The sequence below is a fragment of the Xenopus laevis genome, chromosome 1L, assembly GCF_017654675.1.
Source record: "Xenopus laevis strain J_2021 chromosome 1L, Xenopus_laevis_v10.1, whole genome shotgun sequence".
Taxonomy (NCBI): domain Eukaryota; kingdom Metazoa; phylum Chordata; class Amphibia; order Anura; family Pipidae; genus Xenopus; species Xenopus laevis.
In genome coordinates this window covers 21,663,161-21,685,285 of record NC_054371.1, presented here as the reverse complement: position 1 = coordinate 21,685,285, position 22,125 = coordinate 21,663,161, and the positions used below count along the sequence as shown (strand labels likewise).

The following is a 22,125-nucleotide window of genomic DNA, read 5'->3' as shown; positions in this document are numbered from 1 at the left end:
GATAAGCTCTTCCCTGTCTTTGCCTAAATACATACTATCAATCAACTGAGCTACTGAACTACGAGACAATGTAATTGAAAAATACTCGCCTTATTGCTATGGGGAACACAGAGTATTGGATAAGCTTTCCAATCACACAATGGTCTTTATAAACCACTTGATTCTCTTCATAATCCAGAGACAAGAAACTCTATGCTCCATAATAACTATATCATCTGACATCCCATGCTTTGCTGAAGTCCATTATCATAACATATCTTCTCATACAGTGCCGCCAATCTACTGGGTGCCATCAGCAAAATGTCAAAGGGGCCTATGTTGTTACCTTTAAACTCCCACAATCACGTCTATGAGCCACAATAAGTATGTTCTCATACCATTGACTTGATTTATCGTAATGGTTCATTTATCAACACTGGGCAAATTTGCATCTGGGGCATACCTGATGGCAAGCAACCAATTTTTCCAGTTTTTGGCATTCTGACTTTAATAAATAACTCCCTTAGACTACCAAACAGAACCTCCTGCAGGCTACCAGTCCACATAGGATTACCAATAGCCAATCACAGCCTTTATTTGGCATCCCCAAGAACGTTGCTCATGCTTGTGTTGCTTTCCAACTCTTTTTATATTTAAATGTGGTTCACGAGTTAAAAACGTTGGGGACACCTGGATTAAATTCAGGTTGTTGTTAACTACAGCTCCCAGCATCCTCAGACACAGTGAGACTCATTTATAAACACTGGGAAAATTTGAACCTGGGCAGTAACTTGTCGCAACCAATCAAAGATGAGCTTTTTTTTAGCCAGCTGCAGGTTGAACACTGAAAGCAATAATCTGATTGGTTGCCATGGGTTACTGCACAGGTGCAAATAAGCCCAGTGTTTATAAATAACCCCCAGTAAATTTGACATCAACCTCAAGTTAGGCATGGATGGCCTAAAACTGTTAAAAGTTGAATTACCGCCATTATTTTTGCCTTTAAAGAGATTAAAGTACATTTCTGTATCAGATTGGTTGTGCAATTCAAGTGAGCATTTTCAGGCCATAATCCACCTGTATGTTTTACAACTGATGCCACAGCTATAATAATATACTTTACAGGCTATCTATGGTCAGCAAAAGGCAGAGCTGACATAGGCAAGACGAAGACTGCTTAGTTTCCATATTGTTCATGAGCAACGGCGGCCATGACGGCCAGGCATTTGGAGAAAAGACACCACCAATTAAGGTCAACTGTGGACTAAAAGATATCTGTGCACTGGTTCAACATGCAAGACTATACACCGTGCAAGTATCCATCCAGGGTATGCTGTGAGTGTTATCAAGTATAGACCGAGGACCCAACAGAGAGTTGTGATGGTCAGTTTGTGGTTTATGAGGACACTTTAGGCAAGTACAACCTCAAATTTGCTAAAGAAAAATCATCACAACCTGTGAAACTTTCTACACATTACACGCCAACAAAGGAATCATACACCCACACATGTGTAAAAGAACACTCAAGAAATATACAGGTATGAGATCCATTATTCTGAAAGCTCTGAATTATGGGAAGGCCATCTCCCATAGACTATTTTTTCCAAATAATAAAAAAAAACTAAAAATCATTTCCTTTTTCTCTGTAATAATATAACAATAGATTTTACTGGATCCAAACTAATACATAATGAATCCTTATTGGAAGCAAAAGCAGCCTACTGGATCTAAATTATGGAAAGATCCAAATTACAGAAAGATCCCTTATCTGGAAAATCCCAGATTCTGAGCATTCTGGATAACAAGTCCCATACCTGTACTGACTCATATAAAATATGAACAAATCTACATTGTGAGTCCGTGCACGCACAATGAAAAAGGAGCACTCGTTTTTTCATCTTATCTCCTATTTAGCAAGCTAGGTCACCAGGAGAGTGAAGTAAGCCTTTCTGCCTACGCACTTTATTTTCATATAACCCATACTGTATGATTGTATATAAATGCCAGGCACATCAATGAATGCAAATTTCCAGCAAACTCTAGATTAGATGGCTAATCTAATCTGCTAAATATTTACATCCATGTAGGACGTGGACAACAGCAGGTTCTGTAGCAGATGACCCACTAAATTCTTGTGGCAGGTTGGTGGAGAAATACTTCAGCTTGTGTCACAGGAAACTGTTTATTTGTCTAAAAGAAAATTATCCCCAAAAAAGCAAGCACTGATGTCAAAGGCTGGCACCATCCAACCCTCAATTACTTTCAGGCTCCCCTTTCAGAAACACGGGAATAACAAAAATGTATTACAGAGGAATGCTTGTATAATGCCGATTTTAGGACAGAATTATGTCATCATGTAGAATAATTAACCACAGGCAACACAATATTGACCTGCTCACTCCTCACATCAATTCCACCCACCAGGAACTACCAAATCAACAGAATCATTTGAGTAAACAAATTATACAATATATAGTATAAAAAAAAAGGTATATGCAAATGAGGGGCAGGATAGGAAAAAATGTTACTTGTTTTTTGAAGAAGTCACGTGATTTCCCTCCCCTAATCTGCATACGCAAATTACGATTTGGATTCGGTTTGGCCAGGCACAAGGATTCGGCCAAATCCTGGATTTGGTTCATCCCTACTAGCAAGGAAGTCTGAATACAGGACACCATCAGCTAGAGTCAAGTGCCAGATATAGTTCACATGATTAAATTGTAGTTCATTATGCCATTTAAAGGGATACTGTCATGGGAAAAAACATTTTTTTCAAAAAGCATCAGTTATTAGTGCTGCTCCAGCAGAATTCTGCACTGAAATCCATTTCTCAAAAGAGCAAACAGATTTTTTTATATTCAATTTTGAAATCTGACATGGGGCTAGACATATTGTCAATTTCCCAGCTGCCCCAAGTCATGAGACTTTCGCTCTGATAAACTTCACTCACTCTTTACTGCTGTACTGCAAGTTGGAGTGATATCACCCCCCTCCCTTTCCCCCCCAGCAGCCAAACAAAAGAACAATGGGAAGGTAACCAGATAACAGCTCCCTAACATAAGATAACAGCTGCCTGGTAGATCTGAGAACAGCACTCAATAGTAAAAACCCACTGAGACACATTCAGTTACATTGAGAAGGAAAAACAGCAGCCTGCCAAAAAGCATTTCTCTCCTAAAGTGCAGGCACAAGTCACATGACCAGGGGCAGCTGGGAAATTGACAAAATGTCTAGCCCCATGTCAGATTTCAAAATTGAATATAAAAAAATCTGTTTGTTCTTTTGAGAAATGGATTTCAGTGCAGAATTCTGCTGGAGCAGCACTATTAACTGATTCATTTTGAAAAATGTTTTTTTCCCCATGACAGTATCCCTTTAAGGTATGTATAAACCTAAGTTTGTTACATAAGAAATCACAAAACACAACACATGAAATGCTCAAGGTTCCCAGCCACCTCAAAACATTACTTTATTTTTTCAAGAAAACAGCGAGCTGTATATATATATATATATATATATATATATATAATATTATATATATATATATATATATATATATATATATATAGCACAAATCTGTATTTTTACAACAAAACAACCGGTAAAATAAACACACTAAACATTATTGATGGGAGTAGGGTCTGATAACCAAGTTCAGCCTAAACTTTCTTCCCAGTTCCTTAAACTTGGCAACAGATTTCACTATTTTTTGAACATTTATTGGACATGGAAATCTCCCATAAACTCCAATAATACAGTTCTCAGCTGCTAAACCTATGAACTACATCTTGTTTAGAACCAAAGTTAAATTATACACAGATGATATTGTGTATAAGAGCCCATGGATGGCAGAATCCAGAAAATCCATATATTTGCTTTCATCCACTTGTGCACTCGCACATCTGTGTATAATTTATATTACACGCCAAACCAAATCTCCAGCAGTATAAAGACTGATCAGGTTTTTTTTTTTTCATTGGAAAACAATTTATATTGCGTCAAAAGAACGAAACCTTTTCCTAATTAAAAAGTCAATAGAGATTTGTGCTGTTTTACATATGAGTGGCTGGGAACTCGAGCTACAAGAGAAACCTGTTTTGAAATATTATATTTCTAAAGTGCAGAAGTATAAATGAACCAGCATTGTATGGGCATGTTTAGTTTTGCATACAATGATACCATAAATAATTGTGATTTTGAAGATGATGCAAGTAGATGAAATACATGTGTCTCATTGAATAGCATACCTAACAATTCAATCAGCTCAATCAAACTAAAGAAACACTATGGCTACTCAAGCTGTTCTGAAGAATAAACTAGTCAGCTCAAAAAGGACCAACAACCTACAAACAAGGGATGCACTGAATCCACTATTTGATCAAAATCCCAAGTGTCGGACTGGGATACCAGGGGCCCACCCAAAAACTTTAGACCAGGGGCCCACCAATAAACCTTAGATGAGGGGCCAACTTTCAGTACTATTATTCTCCCTCTACTCAGTCAACCTCTATTCTCCTAGTCTCTTTTCTTTACATACAAGAATCGATTATTCCATCTATTTAGCCTCTTTGTTCTCCTAGAAATAGGAAATGACCATGAAATAGGCCAAATGTTTAGCAGCACAAGGGCTCACTGACACCTGGGCCCAACGGGAGTTTTCCTGGTATCCAGGTGGGCCAGTCCGACACTGCAAATCCCCAAATCCTTCATGCAGCGAATCCAAATTTGCATATGCAAACTAGGGACAGGAAGGGGGAAAAGGCATTTTTTACTTCCTTGTCAAATGCAAATTAGGATTTAGAATCCTGCTAAAAAATGTCGAATTCTGGATGAATCCCGAACCGAATCCTGCATCCCTGCTACAAAGACCGGTCATCCCAAAGGAAGGATCAACTTGAAGTTTAAGTCAAGTTAAACGTGTATCTATGACAGGTGGGGAAATCAAAGACTAAAGTTGGCCAAACACTGAAAGATCCACTCATTTGGCTAAAGGTGGCCATACATGGAGAGATCCGCTCGTTTGGCGATGTCGCCAAACAAGCGGATCTCCCTCCGATATGCCCACCTTGAGGTGGGCAATATCGGGCTGATCCGATCGTGGGCCCTAGGGCCCAACGATCGGACCCTAACGATGCCTAACGGGCGGTCGGATCGCGGGACTGCATCAACGAATAGATGCGGATAGATCCGATCAAGATCTGGCAGACTTTCGGCCAGATCTCGATCGGTGAAGCCCGTCTGGGGTCCCCATACACAGGCCAATAAGCTGCCGACACGGTCTGTTGGCAGCTTTTATCGGCCCGTGTATGGCCACCTTTAACCAAATGATCAGATGAGCTTTTTAATACTGCCTGATCAATGTTTGACTCATTTTTGTCAGAGGATCCCATACACAGGCAGATAAACTGGCAACTTGGTCTCAACGAGCTGAATAGGCAGATTAAAGCTTAACATGATTAAAAAAACTGGTTAACTTAAAGAACGTCGGAAAAATATGTCAACCAAAAGAAAGGACATGGATCCAATAAACTCATTGATGCAAGGCAAAACTAGTCGACTCAAGTTAAAGAAGGGGAAACCCAAAAAAGCATTAAGATAGTTACAAAGACCGAGCAACTCAGAGAAATGGCTGGTATTCAGACTGGTCCCACTCAAAAAATGAACAAACATGGCTACAATAACAGTCAGCTCAGTCTGAGCAACCTTGCTTGATAAAGAGCATATGTGGCTCCTGTTTCATTCCTTGCTTCATCTGAAAGTTGAATGTTTACTGAACAGAAAGTACAAATGACAAAAGGAATGGCTTCTTACAGTTGTGATAAACTAGGGAACTAGAAAAGGAAAGCCTCCAGAGGCATGAACATCTTATAAATGAAAATAAATTCTTCTTACCTCTGTCTTCGGTTTCATCATCGTCATCCTCATCATCACCGGACGATGGTAAGTCTAAAAGCAAGAGAGAATATAAATAAACTGATAACGTTTCTGAATAGACTTAACCGTCCGGCTTCTTTGGCTTCGGGAATGTAACAAAAGTTGCAAGGTCTATTAACTTATAGCAACCCATCATATGTTTGCTTTCCAAAGGCATCAGTTTGAAATAACCCAGTTATGACACATTTTGTTTAAAGTGAAAGTGCCCAAAACACATTACACATTATCAACTACAGGCTGCTTGACTTCTGGCAAACACCTTAATCTAACGAGAATTTGATAAGCACTCAAATATTAGCCAAGACCTTCAATTTCACATTATGTTTGACACTTTTAACCCAACAGTTTCCGTAATAGCACATCTTGTTCTATATTACAGTGTAAAAGGGTAAATAAAGACATTTGCTGAGCTTTTCAAAAAACATTAACAACCCTCCCCCCACACCTCTAAGAGCTGCCTGTCTGGTGCTTTTATGCATAATATGCAGTTCCATTCTCTTGCTATTTTAGCTTAAAGTGGCAATTTTCTTTCATATATATATATATATATATATATATATATATATATATATATATATATATATATATATATATATATATATATATATATATATATTATTTGGGGGGGGTCTTAATTTAATATTGTTTTTAAATACATTTTAAATACATATAGTCAGTACTAATACAGGGACACTGCCACCAAAATTACTCTAAGTAAATGAGCCTTAAATTATTTAAAATTAAGTTGCGAAACATCAACAGTATTTCTTGGGTTCAAATAGGTAAGAGTAATCAGATGGTTCCCTTCCTTTCTCTCTAACTACAGCAGTTCTATGGTGCTTTATGGCGGATAGTTTAGCCATTTTTTATTGCAGGGCGTTAAGGCCACAGTACTTGGATCGGTCTCGACACCTAAAAAACTCAGTAAAGCCCCACATGACAGTGAGAGATCTTTCTTAATTCTTAAGCCGACTATTAACTGCCAACTCTGCTCTTCCAGGCTGAGTTGTACCTTTTTGGATATTCAACAAAAAAAGCAGGGCTGTCCGGCGCTCAAAGGGATCTACAGGACCAAAATATTTAGTTTATTAGTCAAAGTTAAAAAAAATTATACTTGCATCTCCATCGCCCCATGTACCTTTGTTGTACCTTTTAGGCCTATGCATGGACGCACAATGATTGTCTGCCCTTGTTAATTCAGGCCTCTCCTTCACTTGGGGCCAAACAATTATATCAAGAAAGCTCCCAATTAGGGGAAGATCATCTCCCATAGATTCATAATAGTTGTAATTTTTATAATTATTTTCGTTTTCTCTGTAATAATAAAACATGGATCCCAGATTGTAAATAATGAATCCTTATTTGTGGTAAAACAATCCTATTTGGATTATTTTAATGTTAAAATGATTTTTAGCAGACTTAAGCTGTGGCGATCCAAATTAAAGGAAAACTATACCCCCCAAACAATGTAGGTCTCTATAAAAAGATATTGCATAAAACAGCTCATATGTAAAACCCTGCTTCATGTAAATAAGCCATTTTCATAATAATATACTTTTCTAGTAGTATGTGCCATTGGGTTATCATAAATAGAAAATTGCCATTTTAAAAAATAAGGGCCGCCCCCTGGGATCGTAGGATTCACTGTACTCAGAAACATACCAACAAACCATACATGGTCACATGAGCCAATTAACAGACAGAGTTGTGTCATTGCTTCCACACTTCTTCCTGTTACAGTTAGAGCTGCAGTATTTCTGGTCAGGTGATCTCTGAGGCAGCACACAGACCATCACAAAATGGTGGCTCAAGGCAAGAGATGTAAAAGGGCAATATTTACTTAAATATATATTCCAGTTTGGTAAGATTCTTTAATATGCCACTTAATATAATATGAACTATCTGTTGCTTAAGTGTTCATTTTGGGGGTATAGTTTTCCTTTAAAGAAAGATTCCTTATCCAGTAAACCTCAGGTTCCAAACATTCGCATAACAGGTCTAATACCTGTATTCACAAACTAAGTTTTGAAGGATTTTTGCTGCATTTTGTCTCTTCACAGGGTTGACTTTTGAACAAAGCAGAGCTTTAAGGCAAGATATATGCAGAAGATAGAGATAAATACTATACATAATCGGCACCATATTATGGATTGGCAAGAAAGGCCTATACAATCTTTCCAGTCTTGTAGATGGAGGCAATATTAGTACAGACAGTAAATCAGGAACACATTACAGTTATGGCTTAATGATTAGCTAGTCCAAAAGTGTATAAGGAGGGCCAATCTGTTAAAACATCAAGATGATGGTTCTTCCTACGATCCAAACATATCTTTGATCTACCATCTTCCTGGAGTCACAGCTGCTTTTTATTGAAGACACTGCCAGCCCGCCCAACTATTGCCTCCGAATTGCCCCTTGATCCGAAGTATTTTAATGCAATTTTATAGACAAAAACACATTTTTAAGGAAATAATAAGTTCTTTGGACTCTTCTCCTGTTACAGCTTTATGGGTCTAAGGAGGGGTGGGAAGGGATCGAAAAGCTCCTTTGACTATTTAATTGATCTGACCTCGAAATGTCTCCTAGAATCTTAAATAAAGTGTGATTAAAAGCAGATGTATATCAATCTGACAGAGTGAGAGAAAAAGAAATAGCAATCCCCCCCTTCTAAAGCCTTTGTTTTTTTATTTTTAGTGTTTAATCCTGGCCAGAGACAGGCACTCCCCTGGAAATTCTACAGGAATCCCACAAACTTTGCTGGGCTGGTAGTAAATGCAATGGAAGAAGGAAGGAAAGCAACGGTTACCCTTCACATTAAACAAAAAATATTGTCCCATTGCTGTACCGGATCTCCTTAAAAGTAGAAAGATGTGGGCTAATCAACTATATCAACAGCTGGCTTTGATAATTAATTCCATGCTCTGCTAATTGCTTTTTAACTCAGGGATAATAACATTGTTGTGGTTTGGGCTTTGTACACACGATGCATTCCATTTACAGGAAAAATAGGGACGAGTTCTTATGGATGTGTACACACAAGCACAATTAAATGCTATATGATCAACAGGTATAGAAGACAGAAAGGTCATGCATTATTCATTTGTGTAGTTTCTAGTCCCGCGTTTATGTAGCACTATGGATAAACAATTCCTATTTTTCTTGCAGAGAGGGAAAAACATCTTCCGACAGAGTTAAAAAGACTGTATGCATGGTCTATGCTAGAGACTTCAGATTTATTGCCTGCATTTTGATCAGGAAAAGCCAAAGCAAAGATTAATTACACACACACACACACATATATATATATATATATATATATATATATATATATATATATATATATATATATATATATATATATATATATATATATATATATATATATATATATATTGATGCAAAAAGTGGTAAAAAATGTATTTGACGTTTCGGTTCAAATACAAGAACCTTCCTCAGGTGGGGTACTACCCACCTGAGGAAGGTTCTTGTATTTGAACCGAAACGTCGAATACATTTTTTACCACTTTTTGCATCAATAAGTCCTTATATCTTGGTTGGTGGCTATTACAAGGTGCCGATTTAGTAATACAGAGAAAAGAGGAAATCATTTTTAAAAATTGTAATTATTTGCTTAAAAAGGAGTCTATGGGAGACGGCCTTCCCGTAATTCGGAGCTTTTTGGATAATAGGTTTTCTGGATAACGGATCCCATACCTGTATATAAAAAATATAGGAAATAGTAATAATAATATCTAACATCACAGTAACTGCATGTCCTGGCTCATTATCGTAACAAGCAGCCGTCAATGGGTGTACTGTTATAAATGTGTAAAGTTTACACCAGGACTAAGAAACTATTGCCACTAGGTATGCACCGAATCCAGGAGTCGGCCTTTTCCAGCAGTATTCGGATTCGGCCGAAACCTTGTGCCTGGCTGAACCAAATCCTAATTTGTAAATGTAAATTAGGGCCAGGAAGGGAAATCACGTTCGTTTTCGTCACAAAACAAGGAAGTAAAAAAAATTTTTCCTTTCCCTTCTCTAATTTGCATATGCAAAATAGGATTCAGATTCGGTTCAGTATTTGGTAATTGCCAGCCATCATGGGTATTCCTGGGTGCCCCTGATGATTTGCCATGGGTAACTAGCCCTGGTATAAACATTACAACCTTATAGCAAATACCCCTACCCAAATCAGAGAGGGAAATCATTCAAAGCAGCTTCAGAATCAGACCATTTGCACCCAGACACAAAAACAGAAAATGGCCAGCGTAGATGGAAAGTGTACAAACATTATGTGCCCATGACTGCCAGGAACTGGAACATAGTAATTACCTGTTACTCTGATGGTAAAATTGCGCAGAATTTCAGTAGAATGCCATAGTCTGCAACTGTATATCCCAGAGTCATCGTATGAGATGTTGATAATCTTCAGCAGGCCCTGCCTCGTACTTGTTCTGTTGTTCGGCACAATGCCGAAACCATCCTTGAACCACTTGGTGGTCGTGGATGCATCTTCCGCAGAGCAGGACAACTCAATGGTTTCTCCAATTGTAAACATGAGCTCATCGAATGGGGGCTGTTCTACCGTGAGATAATCTGAAAGAAAAGGAGGAGCTAACTTGAGTACACGGAGAAAAAAATATATATACAGTATACGTAAGGATACAAGTTCAGTAGAGCAACATATATCGTCATGTAGTGAATCCTATTGGCATCAACATGCAGACATCAATGGCACTGAAAATGCTAAATGAAAAGAATAAGGCTATGTAATAACAGGGTAATGTTTTGCTCCATGCCTTGTAACCCATAGCAGCCAGTCAACCTTAAAACAAAAACTATTAAATGCTGATGGTTGATAGAGGTTACCAGAACAAAACTCTTATTACCCTCAAACACTCACAAAGCTACTGCAAAATGAATGCAAAATCTTTTTTTTTTTTATAATCTCTTTTATTTTTCAAAATTAGATACATTGACAGAGGATAATGTAAATATCATTTTCAGTACAGAACATTTCAACTGGTTCACATCAGTACAACTTCATTCAGTATAACATACATCAAAAGCATTGTCTTACTCAAGGTTGTAGAAACACATTCCATGGGGCCCAAATTTGTGTATGTTTCTCTACCCTGTCTTCTAATAAAGCCGTTAAATACAACAGATTCTGTGTTTGGGTAATTTTTGCAATTACGGCATGAACATCTATAGTGTGTTGCAGCCAGTGTTTCGCTAAATTGGTTCGTGCAGCAGCTAAGATTTGTCCCATCAAGGTATTCTGGAGCTTCGTGAGGCCTTTGGATGGGCAAGCTAAAAGAGTCGTAGTGGCCTCAGGGACTATATGCGTATGAAATACTCGCTCAAGTAGGCTATAAACTTCTGCCCAATATTGCTTTGCCACAGGACATGTCCACCAGATATGCAGATAATCCCCAACTGCTGTACAACCCCTGAAGCAAGAATCGGGAGTGGAAGGATCAAAGCGATGTTTCCTTGCCGGTGTGAGGTGCCAACGCATCAGTACTTTATATGTAGATTCTTTAATGGCAGTATTAGGGGATATCTTGGAAACAGTAGTCCAAATTAGTGACCATTCTTGCTGAGATATAGAACGCCCCAAATCTTTCTCCCAATCTAGCATATATTTAAGGGGCTTTTCCACATCCGTGGAGACTAAATATTTATATAGTAAAGAAATAGTACCTTGCAGTTTCCCAGGTCGTTGAGAGCAGGTTTCTAACAGAGTTGGAGGTCTAGACTTGAAGGAGGGGTCAACAGAACGAATGAAGTGCAGTAACTGTGAATATCTATAAGTTTCGCTCTCTGGCATAGATTTTACAAATTGTAAATACTGAAATGATTTAACACCCATAGTCAGTAACATATCTTGTATTCTATTGATGCCATTTGCTTTCCACCATTGAAACGCCGGAGTAGCATAGCCAGGGAGAAAAAGCGGGTTATTATGTAATGGAGTGAGAATACTATGAGATCCGGCCGGTTGAAATTTCCCTCGGCTGTCATGCCATGTCCAAATGGTGTGTTTCAGCACAGAGCTAATCACGGGGACAGACTTAATTTGTGTTTTATCCGCCCATAGATAAAATGACAGGTCCGTGGGATGTGCTAAAAGCGTCTCTAACTGGACCCATCTATTCTCATGAGGCGGTAGATGCCATTGTGTGGTCTGGGAGATCCTCGCAGCCTTATAGTACAACAATAAATTAGGTAAACCCAGACCACCTTGTAATGGAGGTCTGTGCATAGTTCTCTTATTTATACGTGGTGGTTTATGGGCCCAAATGAATCTGTTAATTTTAGTTTGAAGGTAATTAATATCTCTTATCTTAATCGCCACCAGCAACGTGCGAAACCGATACAAAATTCTAGGTACTAAGGTCATTTTTACTGAGTGGATTCTCCCAAAACACGATATAGCGTACCTGGACCACTCTTCAAGGTCCTTTGCCAATTTCTTAATTAGGTTGGGATAATTACATTTGTAAAGAGATGTATATACCGGTGTAATATTAACCCCCAAGTACTCAAGAATGCAAAATCTTTTAAAGGTCCCACCTGCAAATGAGTGAGTTCCGTACCAGGCATTTACTTTGTCCTAATAAAGTCAATTTTCAAGTAATACAGTAATTAACGCCTTATTAACTTTTTGAGGAGTTCAGACAATCCTATTCTTGCATTGTTTTATACCCTATGACTGGGGCTTCACGTGTGCGACTACCTTTATATAACTATCATTTATCATAAACTCTTCGTGAGCAAACTTCATACTGGAATTTCTTGTTCTTGAATCCTCACCTATAAACCTTGCAGAAGATTGCGCATTGCTATAGCATATCGGATCAGGAGCTCTATGGGAAACTCGGTAGGGCACTTGCATTTGTAAGTAACCCTTTATACTAGTGATCCTCAACCAGTGCTCATGAGTAACATGTTGCTCACTAACCCCTTGAATGTTGCTGCCAGTGGCCACAAAGCAGCTTATTTTTGAATTCCAGGTTTGAAGGCAAGTTTTGGTTGCATAAAAACCAGGTGTACTGCCAATAATAAGTGCCAGTCCACATAGAGGCTACCAAATAGCCAATCACAGCACTTGTTTGTTATCCCAGGGATAACGCCATCTCTTTTTACATTTGAATGTGGTTCATGGGTAAAAAAAAGGTTGAGGACCCCTGTCTTATACTAATTCCCCTTATTGTGAAGCCCCCGAGTTCTAGCTTTTTATGAAATGCAATATTCCATAACCCCCCTGTGCTAAGATGTAAAAGCCTTAAGGTAGAACTAATATTTAGCTGCCTACCCAGCTAACGCCAAAACTACCTGTAGGTGAGAGGTGAAGATTGCAAGGACAGCAATAACTTTCTGTCAGTCTAGAAATACATAGATCTCTAAGAACCATCAACAAGTCTTAGAGTTGCATATTAGGCTGAGATCCCTGAAGGCAACACTCAACATGCTTGTCAGCTTAACTCAAAGTTGGCAAGAAAGCAGTTTCAACGCTCCGGTAAGAAGCCATGCTTTGCTTTGATTAACTTTTCTCGTACGGAGGACAAGCCTTTTCAAGTTGTTCAGTAGTTGTGCTCACCAAAACACTTCAATTTGCATGGTTAATTAAATTTCACTTTTTCTTTTTTGGAACAACAAGGTTTCATCTGCATCACACCCAACTCGATGGTAAAATTAAAAACTGTTTTGCGAACCTAAGCTGATAAGTAATTGCAACTGTGTGTCTTTTTATTTTTCCTCTCCGATTTACATAAAACATCCAAGGGCTGCTTATTTTAGCTGCCCTTGACTTCAGATGACGGCTAAACCAATTTTAAAAAAATCAAAATAAACAAAAAAGCTGTAAAAATGTGCAGTTGATTTACTCTCTGCTCATGTTTCCCTTCAAATAGTTTTTGTCAGGGCGACGTTTACACATTCTTGGGTTTACAAATCTGCCCAGAAGGCCCATCACTGTGCAACGCTTTGGATCAAGCTTGTCAGAATAATTACGCGAGTGATAAACAGTTTTTCATTGCTAAATGCTCAATTTTCTTTTCATTCCTTACACACAAAAAAGCTACAGAACGAGAAACAAGATCTCTCTCGTTTTCCGCAGTAGAGATGTTTGTGTGAAGACTTCACTGATGCTATCACTTTGTTAAATGTAAATGTCATGAGCTAGAATAGGTCCTTGTTGAGTAATGACTAAAATATTGGAGCCACCAGCAACTTTTTCCTTAGCGTTCTTCTTGTGAAATGATTGGGCTTGCCCCAAGTTTCATTAGAATAAAAAATATATAGATATTATTACCCTTTCAAAGCGATCTTTTGAAGAACATATTCATAGCACAGGTACTTTTTTGTTCTGTTTAGGATAGAACAAAACATGTTGCCCCCCAGCAATTGTTGAGTTCCACCAGCTTTCTAGTGGTTCCAGGGAATGTAGTTGAACAATTGTTGGAGAAGCACAGGCTCATGGGTAATCCTATTAACGATCTAAAGCAGTGATCCCCAACCAGTGGCTTGGAGCAACATGTTGTTCTCCAACCCCTTTATTGTTGCCCCACTGGCCTCAAATCAGGTGCTCATTTTTAATTTCCTGTCTTATAGACAAGGTTTGAAGGCACAAAGACAAAATTGTACTTCCAAATAGAGCCTGCTGCAGGCTGGGAGTCCAGAGGGGCTACCAAATTGTCAATCACAACATTCATTTGACAACTCACTGGAGCTTTTCTCATGATCGTGTAACTCCCCAATAGTTTTTACATTTAAATGTGGTTCCCAGTTAGAAAATGTTGGGGACCCCTGATCTAAGGTATACCTTGACATTAAGCCCTTTGGTTTAACTTGTCAGTAGACCTAACATATACAGAGCTGTATAGAGGAACATTAGGACAATTTAGAAATCACCCTCCACAGCTCAGAAATGGCATAATATACTCTGTATCAATAAATACAGAATAAGGTAGACTGGCTTTGGTGTTATGGATCAACACCAATCTGCAAAGGAATGATGCAAAGTGATTCACAAACTCAAAATCATTGCAATGAAATCTAGAGTTGCCCAATTCACACTGTTCATCTACAGTGGTGGACTGAGGGTAGCCATAAAGAGATTAAAATTACACAAGTCATATTAAAATTTTTTAAAGTATGTTCTATGTATGGGGAAGGCTTACTTCTTTCTGCTCTGCTACTAAAATTGACTTCTATTGCCCATCAACAGCGTGACAGATGGTGGGGATGTACCCTTTTTGGATTGTTCCAAATACGTAAAAGATTTAGGTGAATCCTGAAATGAATCAAACTGAATTCAAAGTGACATGACTTTAAGGGGGTTGGCTGAATCCAAATCCTGTGAAAAGGGTGAAGAGTTGGCCGAATCCTGAACCAAATTCTGGATCTGGTTCTTTCCTAGTTGAGAGAGCATCTTCAGAAGAAGAAAAAATATATTTTGTTTATAAAGCAAAGCTTTGCTAAGTAAAGAAGTTGTTCTTCTGGGAAGAAGAGAAATGTTTGGGCTAAAAGCCTTTAAAGAAAAAATGATGTGGCTAAAAGATCTACCCTGGCTTCAGCAAGAGTTGAACAAACAGCTGCCTTATGGGCTTCCAATAAAGAAAAGACTCAGTGTAACAACCTTCCTGCTGTTTCTTTGCATTTTTTGGTATGTAACTAATCTTGGCAGATCTGTCTAAGAACTGTAACATCAAAGTGTATTTACAGGTAATGTACTTACAGTTTTCGCTCAGCCCTTTCGCCTTTTGAACATCACCATCAATAACAGACCCAGTAAATAAAAACACACGCTTCAAAATCTTATACATACACAACGCTTGTTGCAAGACCAATTCTGACCTTTTCCGAAAGCCTTAGAGTGAGCGGACATTAGTTGGAATTCTATAAGCCACTTCATAATGAGTTAATTATCTCACTTAAGCACATAAAACCTAGAGGTTGATAGTTCACCGTAACCTTTGGCTGGGATATATTTTTGTTTCTTTGAGAAAATATTCAAGACTCCTCAATGCACTGATTTGGGATCCTTTCAGAACAGTTAAGCACTTATCAACAATCTAACAGATTAAGCATTGTATCATAAAGAATTAGGAAAAGGTCCTTCAAGAAGAGCCCACAAATAGGCTTTGTGAATTGTTCTTTAATGGCTTAATGCTTTATGGTCTAAGTTCAAAATCAAAGGTAACCAAACTGGAATGTAGACCATATTAGTGGTCCTTTCCAAACTGATCATCCTAGGATTCCATTAAGTCCAATCCTTGGCCTTCCAAGTGGCTCTTCAAGGGTATGGCCACATAACTGCAGTGTAGGACTCATGTACAATGAGGGGCCTTGATGTCCCCACGTAAGCTTAAATAATTTTCCCAAAGCTAAGCACAAAACCTTTGTTATTTGTGTAAATTATAAAGGGTGCTTCTAGCTTGGTAAGATCAAGTATTGATGATGTCTTAAATTCAAGTTCTGTCTACTTCAATGTTGTTTACACAGGGACACATGAAGCAATACATAACATTAATCTTACACAGACTTTTACAGAAGTCCATTTTCAATTCTAAGGATTGTAAATCATTAGAAAGTCCTTTAAGGTGAAGAAAGGCTACTTTCAAGAATTTTGGTATCTACCATAAATATATAGGAACCATTCCTTTCCAGCACTGTGGAACATTCCTAATGCCCTGTGGAACATTCCTAATGCCCAGACTATAAAAATATCATTGAGGTTCACCAACGAGAGGAAAACTTGCCTCTGCAGTATTACGCATTTAGAACAGAATTATCGTATTCTTGCATTTTCACCTCATTCCTGACTCATGTAAATGTCAGGCTTTTTATACACTTTTTTTTTTGCTGGTACCTGCGTGGCCACAGTTATTTCCAAAAGTCAACGAATGAAAAGGTTTAATTCCTTCTTTTATAGATATGATGAACCGTGGGCAAGCACAGTGCTCTGGATCCTCTAGAGAGCCTCTACTAAGGGCCCAACAGAACAATAATTGTGGCAGGGACACTCTAGTCCTTGAGTGCAACTACAACAATTGAAGGGGAAGATGTTGTAGTACAAGCGCTAAAAGTGCACTGGTCTGATATATTACCTTTTTATAATAATTTTGGACCCACTTACAGTCTATTTAGCCCCCAGGTCACCCAACAACTAAAGATACATTTGCCTACAGATGGACTGCAGCTCCCAGCATCCCTTGCCAGCATTGGACCGTGACTCTGCAGGTTGGCTATTCTTTACATAGCAACTTTATTCTTCCACTGAAGAGAATCCTGTTAATATTTTTTGGTGGATTATGCACACTAGCTAACCACCTACACATTATAAACCCCCTTCCGAGGTCTGCAGTTATTATCTTTCAGAACAAATTTCAACTACAGAATAGGAAGCAGCAAAACGTTTTCAGTATCATGCATATTGGATCAAATAGGGCACTCAAATAAACACACTCTCATTCAGAGAGCATGGGAGGAAATGATGATAAATCTGCCTGCCTTCCATCAAAACCTTAAAAACTAAGGTTCTGCCTGCCTTCCATCAAAACCTTAAAAACTAAGGTTCTGAGGTCCTGCCGTGATATCTAAAGGACTAATCATTGTCTTTAAACTCCTGTCAGATTTGCATACAGTTGCATAATAACCAAGGATGAAAAACCAAGACACGGCCATCAAGTTTAACCTTTTATCAGCTATTAATACCAACAACCTCAAGGCAAGCAACACTTTCTTGAACGTGTCTACTGTACCTGCTAGAGCAACTGCTCCTGAGAGAAAAGCCACAAATCCAAAATTCTACCATTAATATAATATAATGCAACTCACAGCATCCTGAAATAGGGCTTGACATCTACAGGTTAAGTTAAATCATAAGATGTGGACCACCACATGAATGATGCAGGTTTCTGTGCTCCATTTTGTGGTGTAGAGAGCTGTGGCGATTCTTCGTGGTACAAGGCAAAGTGCAAAAATCATGGAAGACTACCCATTTTTTGCACTTTGCACCCCTACCCTGCATTAATAGGCCCTATTATTTATGGTGCCATTTGTAAGGCAGCTTTGAGGTTTTTGCATCAGTCTGAACCTGTAGAGAAAGACAACATAATCTAGGCCCTCGTTGTTTGCTCACAGTTGAAGGCAAAAGAAGGAAAGATAACCCTAACATGTAATTATGTGATACAGGAAACATCAAATTTTCTGTGATTCTTTGATGCAGAATCACACATTTATAATTGGCAAAACCCACAAGTACAAATTACATCTTCTACAGAAAATCGACATTAGAACACCATCACTATCATCATGCAGAATTTTAGTTTCTTGGCTGAGCAATTTTAGAATCTATGTATGAGCAAAATGCTCCTATGTTTTGCCAGCTGCTGCTGAACTATAACTCACACATACAGACATAGATCTATAGACTGTCAGAACAAGATTCCTGCATGTTCAGTCATACATTTGAATCCAAAATGTATTTCAGCCAACACAGAGTCACAAACAAGATACGTGTACTAGGGATGCACAGAATCCACTTCCATTTTGGATTTGGCCGAACCACCAAATCTTTTGTGAAATATTTGGCCGAATACCAAACCAAATCCGAATTTGCATATGCAAATCAGGTATGGGAAAGGAAATTTTTTTTTTCTCTTCCTTGTTTTGTAATGAAAAGTCATGTGATTTAAAGGATTTGGATCAATTTGGCCAGGCACAAAGATCTGCTGAAACGGAATCCTGCTGAAAAAGGTGGAATCCCGGATGAATACCGATTTGAATCCTGGATTCAGTGCATCCCTAATGTGTACTAGAGTGAGAGAGCTCTGAGATTACAGGAGAATAAAGAGAGATGAATCATTCACCCTCTCACTCCCTAAAGGCGTCATTGCATTTAATTTATTGCTGGCAATTAGGTTCTGGGAGCCAAATTAAAGAAACCACTAGAAAAAAAGAGTTGATCAAAAAAACAAAACAAATATAGACACTTTAATTCAAATAACACGGAAAGTAATGCTTTTTACAGAGAGGAGTAAGTAACAAATAAAAAGCTGAGATAGATGAAACAAATCTATATCTTTGCTATGATATCATAGCGTGGGCCAAAAAATGCACTCGATTTACTTTTACATCCCCTGATTTTATGTTTTCCCTGATTTTAAATTTTCCTGGATTTTACACCATTTTTTTCTGGCCCCCTGAAATAAATGTAAAATGGGGTTTCCACTATATATATATATATATATATATATATATATATATATATATTCCTCGTCACAAAACAAGGAAGTTTGCATATGCAAACAAAGGTTTCAGGGGTTCGGTGGAATCCAAAATATTGTATTTGGTGCATCCCATATATATATATATATACATATATATACATATATATACATATATATATATATATATATATATATATATATATATATATATATATATATATATATTTTGGCAAATCGGAATCCTGCTGAAAAAGGCCCAATCCTGGCCAAATACCGAACCTTGGATTTAGTGCATTCCTAATTATGGTTGCCACCTGTCCGGTTTTGACCCGGACAGACTGTTTTTTGAATGGCTGCTTAGGTCAAAACTGCCTGCCAACTAACGATAAAAGCTGCTCTGCAGGGCCGAGCCGGGCCTGTCAACCAGTTTACAGCTCCCTATAAGACAGCTTATGCCATTCTTCCCATTAACTGAGAGGGAGGCACAACTTCCAGCTCTAATGTGCCTAATGTTCCCTCAGTGCCGGCAGCTGTCTGCAAATATCCCAGGACAATGAGCATAATCCTATGTATCCTGGAAAATCCAAAGCACTAAATGGGAGTGAAATAAAAAGGACAGCCTGATCACAGTGAGCCGGGGGAAATCTAAGATACCAGGAGAGACAAAAAAAGCCCTGAAAATGGAACAATGAGCTCAATTTTGCTGGTCCCACTAATTAAAAGCGGAAGCCAGGGGCCTTTTAGAGTTAATGTTGTGCAAGAAGTTTGTTTCTGCCTATTCAATGGCGCCCCCCAACCGGGACTATATTCAGGGAAAATTAATTATCATTCCGACTACGAGTGGCCTACTTTCACAGCAAAAGCCATTCCTCGGCATGAGGGCACAGCTAAATATGGAAAGAACGCACAGTCTTAGATTGCCTTTCTAGGCATAAAAACTTAGCGATTCTAGTGTGTATCCCAAACAACATATATTTCTCAATAATCACGGCATTACTACATTTTCTGTGGCACAAAATGTCAGAACACAAATCACCGGCCTTTATTTTAGGCTTTTAGACTCCTCCTACTTATATCAGATCACACCTTTTCCAAACATCCTTCACTAAATCTGAATCTGTCACATGAGCTAAATGAATAAGTGAAAATGGAACACAAAACAATTAACGCGACACTTCATAAAAAAATCACTTGATACAGGATCCACTTCTTACTCATCATGCCATTCAAATTGTTCACATGTTAAAGTGGATTTAGTGACAGAACTCCTTATATAAACGGTTATAGGTACAACTGATCCAATGACAAATAAAAATAACCATGGCCAATGCCAACTTCCTGTTTTGCTGCTTCACTGCATTACTGCACCACAGGAAGTCTAATTTCCATGGCGACTTAGCACCTATGTTAGTAAACGTATGTATGGATACACAGAACCCAGCATTCAGTCACATTTTAGCACTCTTTTGTAGGATTTGCAATACACTTGATTCATTATTATTATTCAGATGGACCAAATCACATGACTCTGGGCAACCATTTTGTGCAACCAATTCTGGTGATTTTGGTGCATCCCTACTTCAGTTTTTCATTTGATTTAAAGCATACCTCCCAAAATGTTGTATATAAAAATGTACTGTATAGATTTGCTTGAATTCTTTGTTTCTAGCGGAACACAAAGGAAATCCTTATAGTCAAGTGACTTTATCATGCCTCCCAACTGTCCTGTTTTGAGTGGGACAGTCCCGCTTTTGACAACTCAACCCACCACTCCCATTTGTGTGACCACACCCCCCGATTACCATGTTCATTTTACAAATTGTAAATAAGTAACAGACACACATACAGACACAAACACAGACACACAGTGACACACACACACAGACACATGTTATGTTTTGGGTAGCCGAGGATGAGTAGAGTATATCAGTGCTTTATTAGCAGAGTCATGAAGGCATTACACAACAGGAAGCAACTCTTATTTCACTTTTAAGCAGTCTAGATAGTATTGTGTATTCACAGTAGACAGAAATGTTATTACTGTAGCTGATGTTATATGAGAAACAAATGCAATTTCAGGCCATTTACTGTAATAGTCTATCAAGGTTATAGCAAATCTACAGTCTATAGGAGCATCTGTAAAAGGACCGACAATATCAATAGCAAGTTTTTCCCATGCTGAATCAGGGAATGGTACTGGTTTTACATCTGGTCTCTTGTGTACAAGGTTCTTTGCACAACCCAGTGAAGTGTTGCTTTGTGGTGAAATTTTAGACACTGGCTGTGTGGGAGGCATTGGTGCTGTAGTAATGAGACCGTCAACTAATTGTAGGTTTAATGCAGCAATGAGATCCCTTCCATGTATAGCAGTTCCCTTATTCACAATGTAAAAGTCACATTTTGCAGTATTTGATTCAAATTGTACAGTCGCTGGCAAGCAACCAAGCACAGGGATTGGATCCTTTAAGTAACTGACCAGTTTCAGGGCAGGTCCAACAAGCGGATCTTTTGCAAAAGTATTTCAAGAAAATATCCTTTGGTAGTATAGAAATAGCTGAACCTGTATCAAGCATCAGGTTAATGGAGTGTCCCTTGTCAGCAGAAGCAGTAATGACACTGACAGTGCATATAAACTTGTCTGGAATAAATGTACCAGCTTTATCCACACTTAATACTGTGACATTTGTAGTAGTGACTTCATGAACATCTTTAGCAGAACTACAGCAGATCTTAGCAAAATGTCCTACTTTTGTGCATTTGCGGCACCATTTAGCTTTTGCAGGACATGTAACATGATTTGCAGTGTGTTGTGTTGAACCACAGCGAAAGCAGTATTTTTTATTTGTATTTGCTGTATGGTTTTGCAGTGTAGGTGAATCCCTTTCCTTAGCACTGTATTTTGCCTGTGACTGTGCATTATTAGGCCACAGTGCTGAATTCCCAGCAGTTCCCTGACTAGTTGACTAGT

At 38.4% G+C, this 22,125-nt stretch overlaps 1 protein-coding gene across 8 annotated transcripts in view; it reads right to left on the bottom strand.

Moving 5' to 3' along the window:
• Positions 1-22,125, bottom strand: part of fgfr3.L (fibroblast growth factor receptor 3 (achondroplasia, thanatophoric dwarfism) L homeolog) — a 73,760-nt gene that overhangs the window by 32,505 nt on the left and 19,130 nt on the right. For all 8 annotated transcript variants that reach the window (XM_041583291.1, XM_041583299.1, XM_041583282.1 and 5 more), the window contains 2 exon segments: positions 10,249-10,512; positions 5,872-5,925 (listed from right to left, as the gene is read on the bottom strand). In XM_041583291.1, the coding sequence (XP_041439225.1) occupies positions 5,872-5,925; positions 10,249-10,512 (318 nt within the window).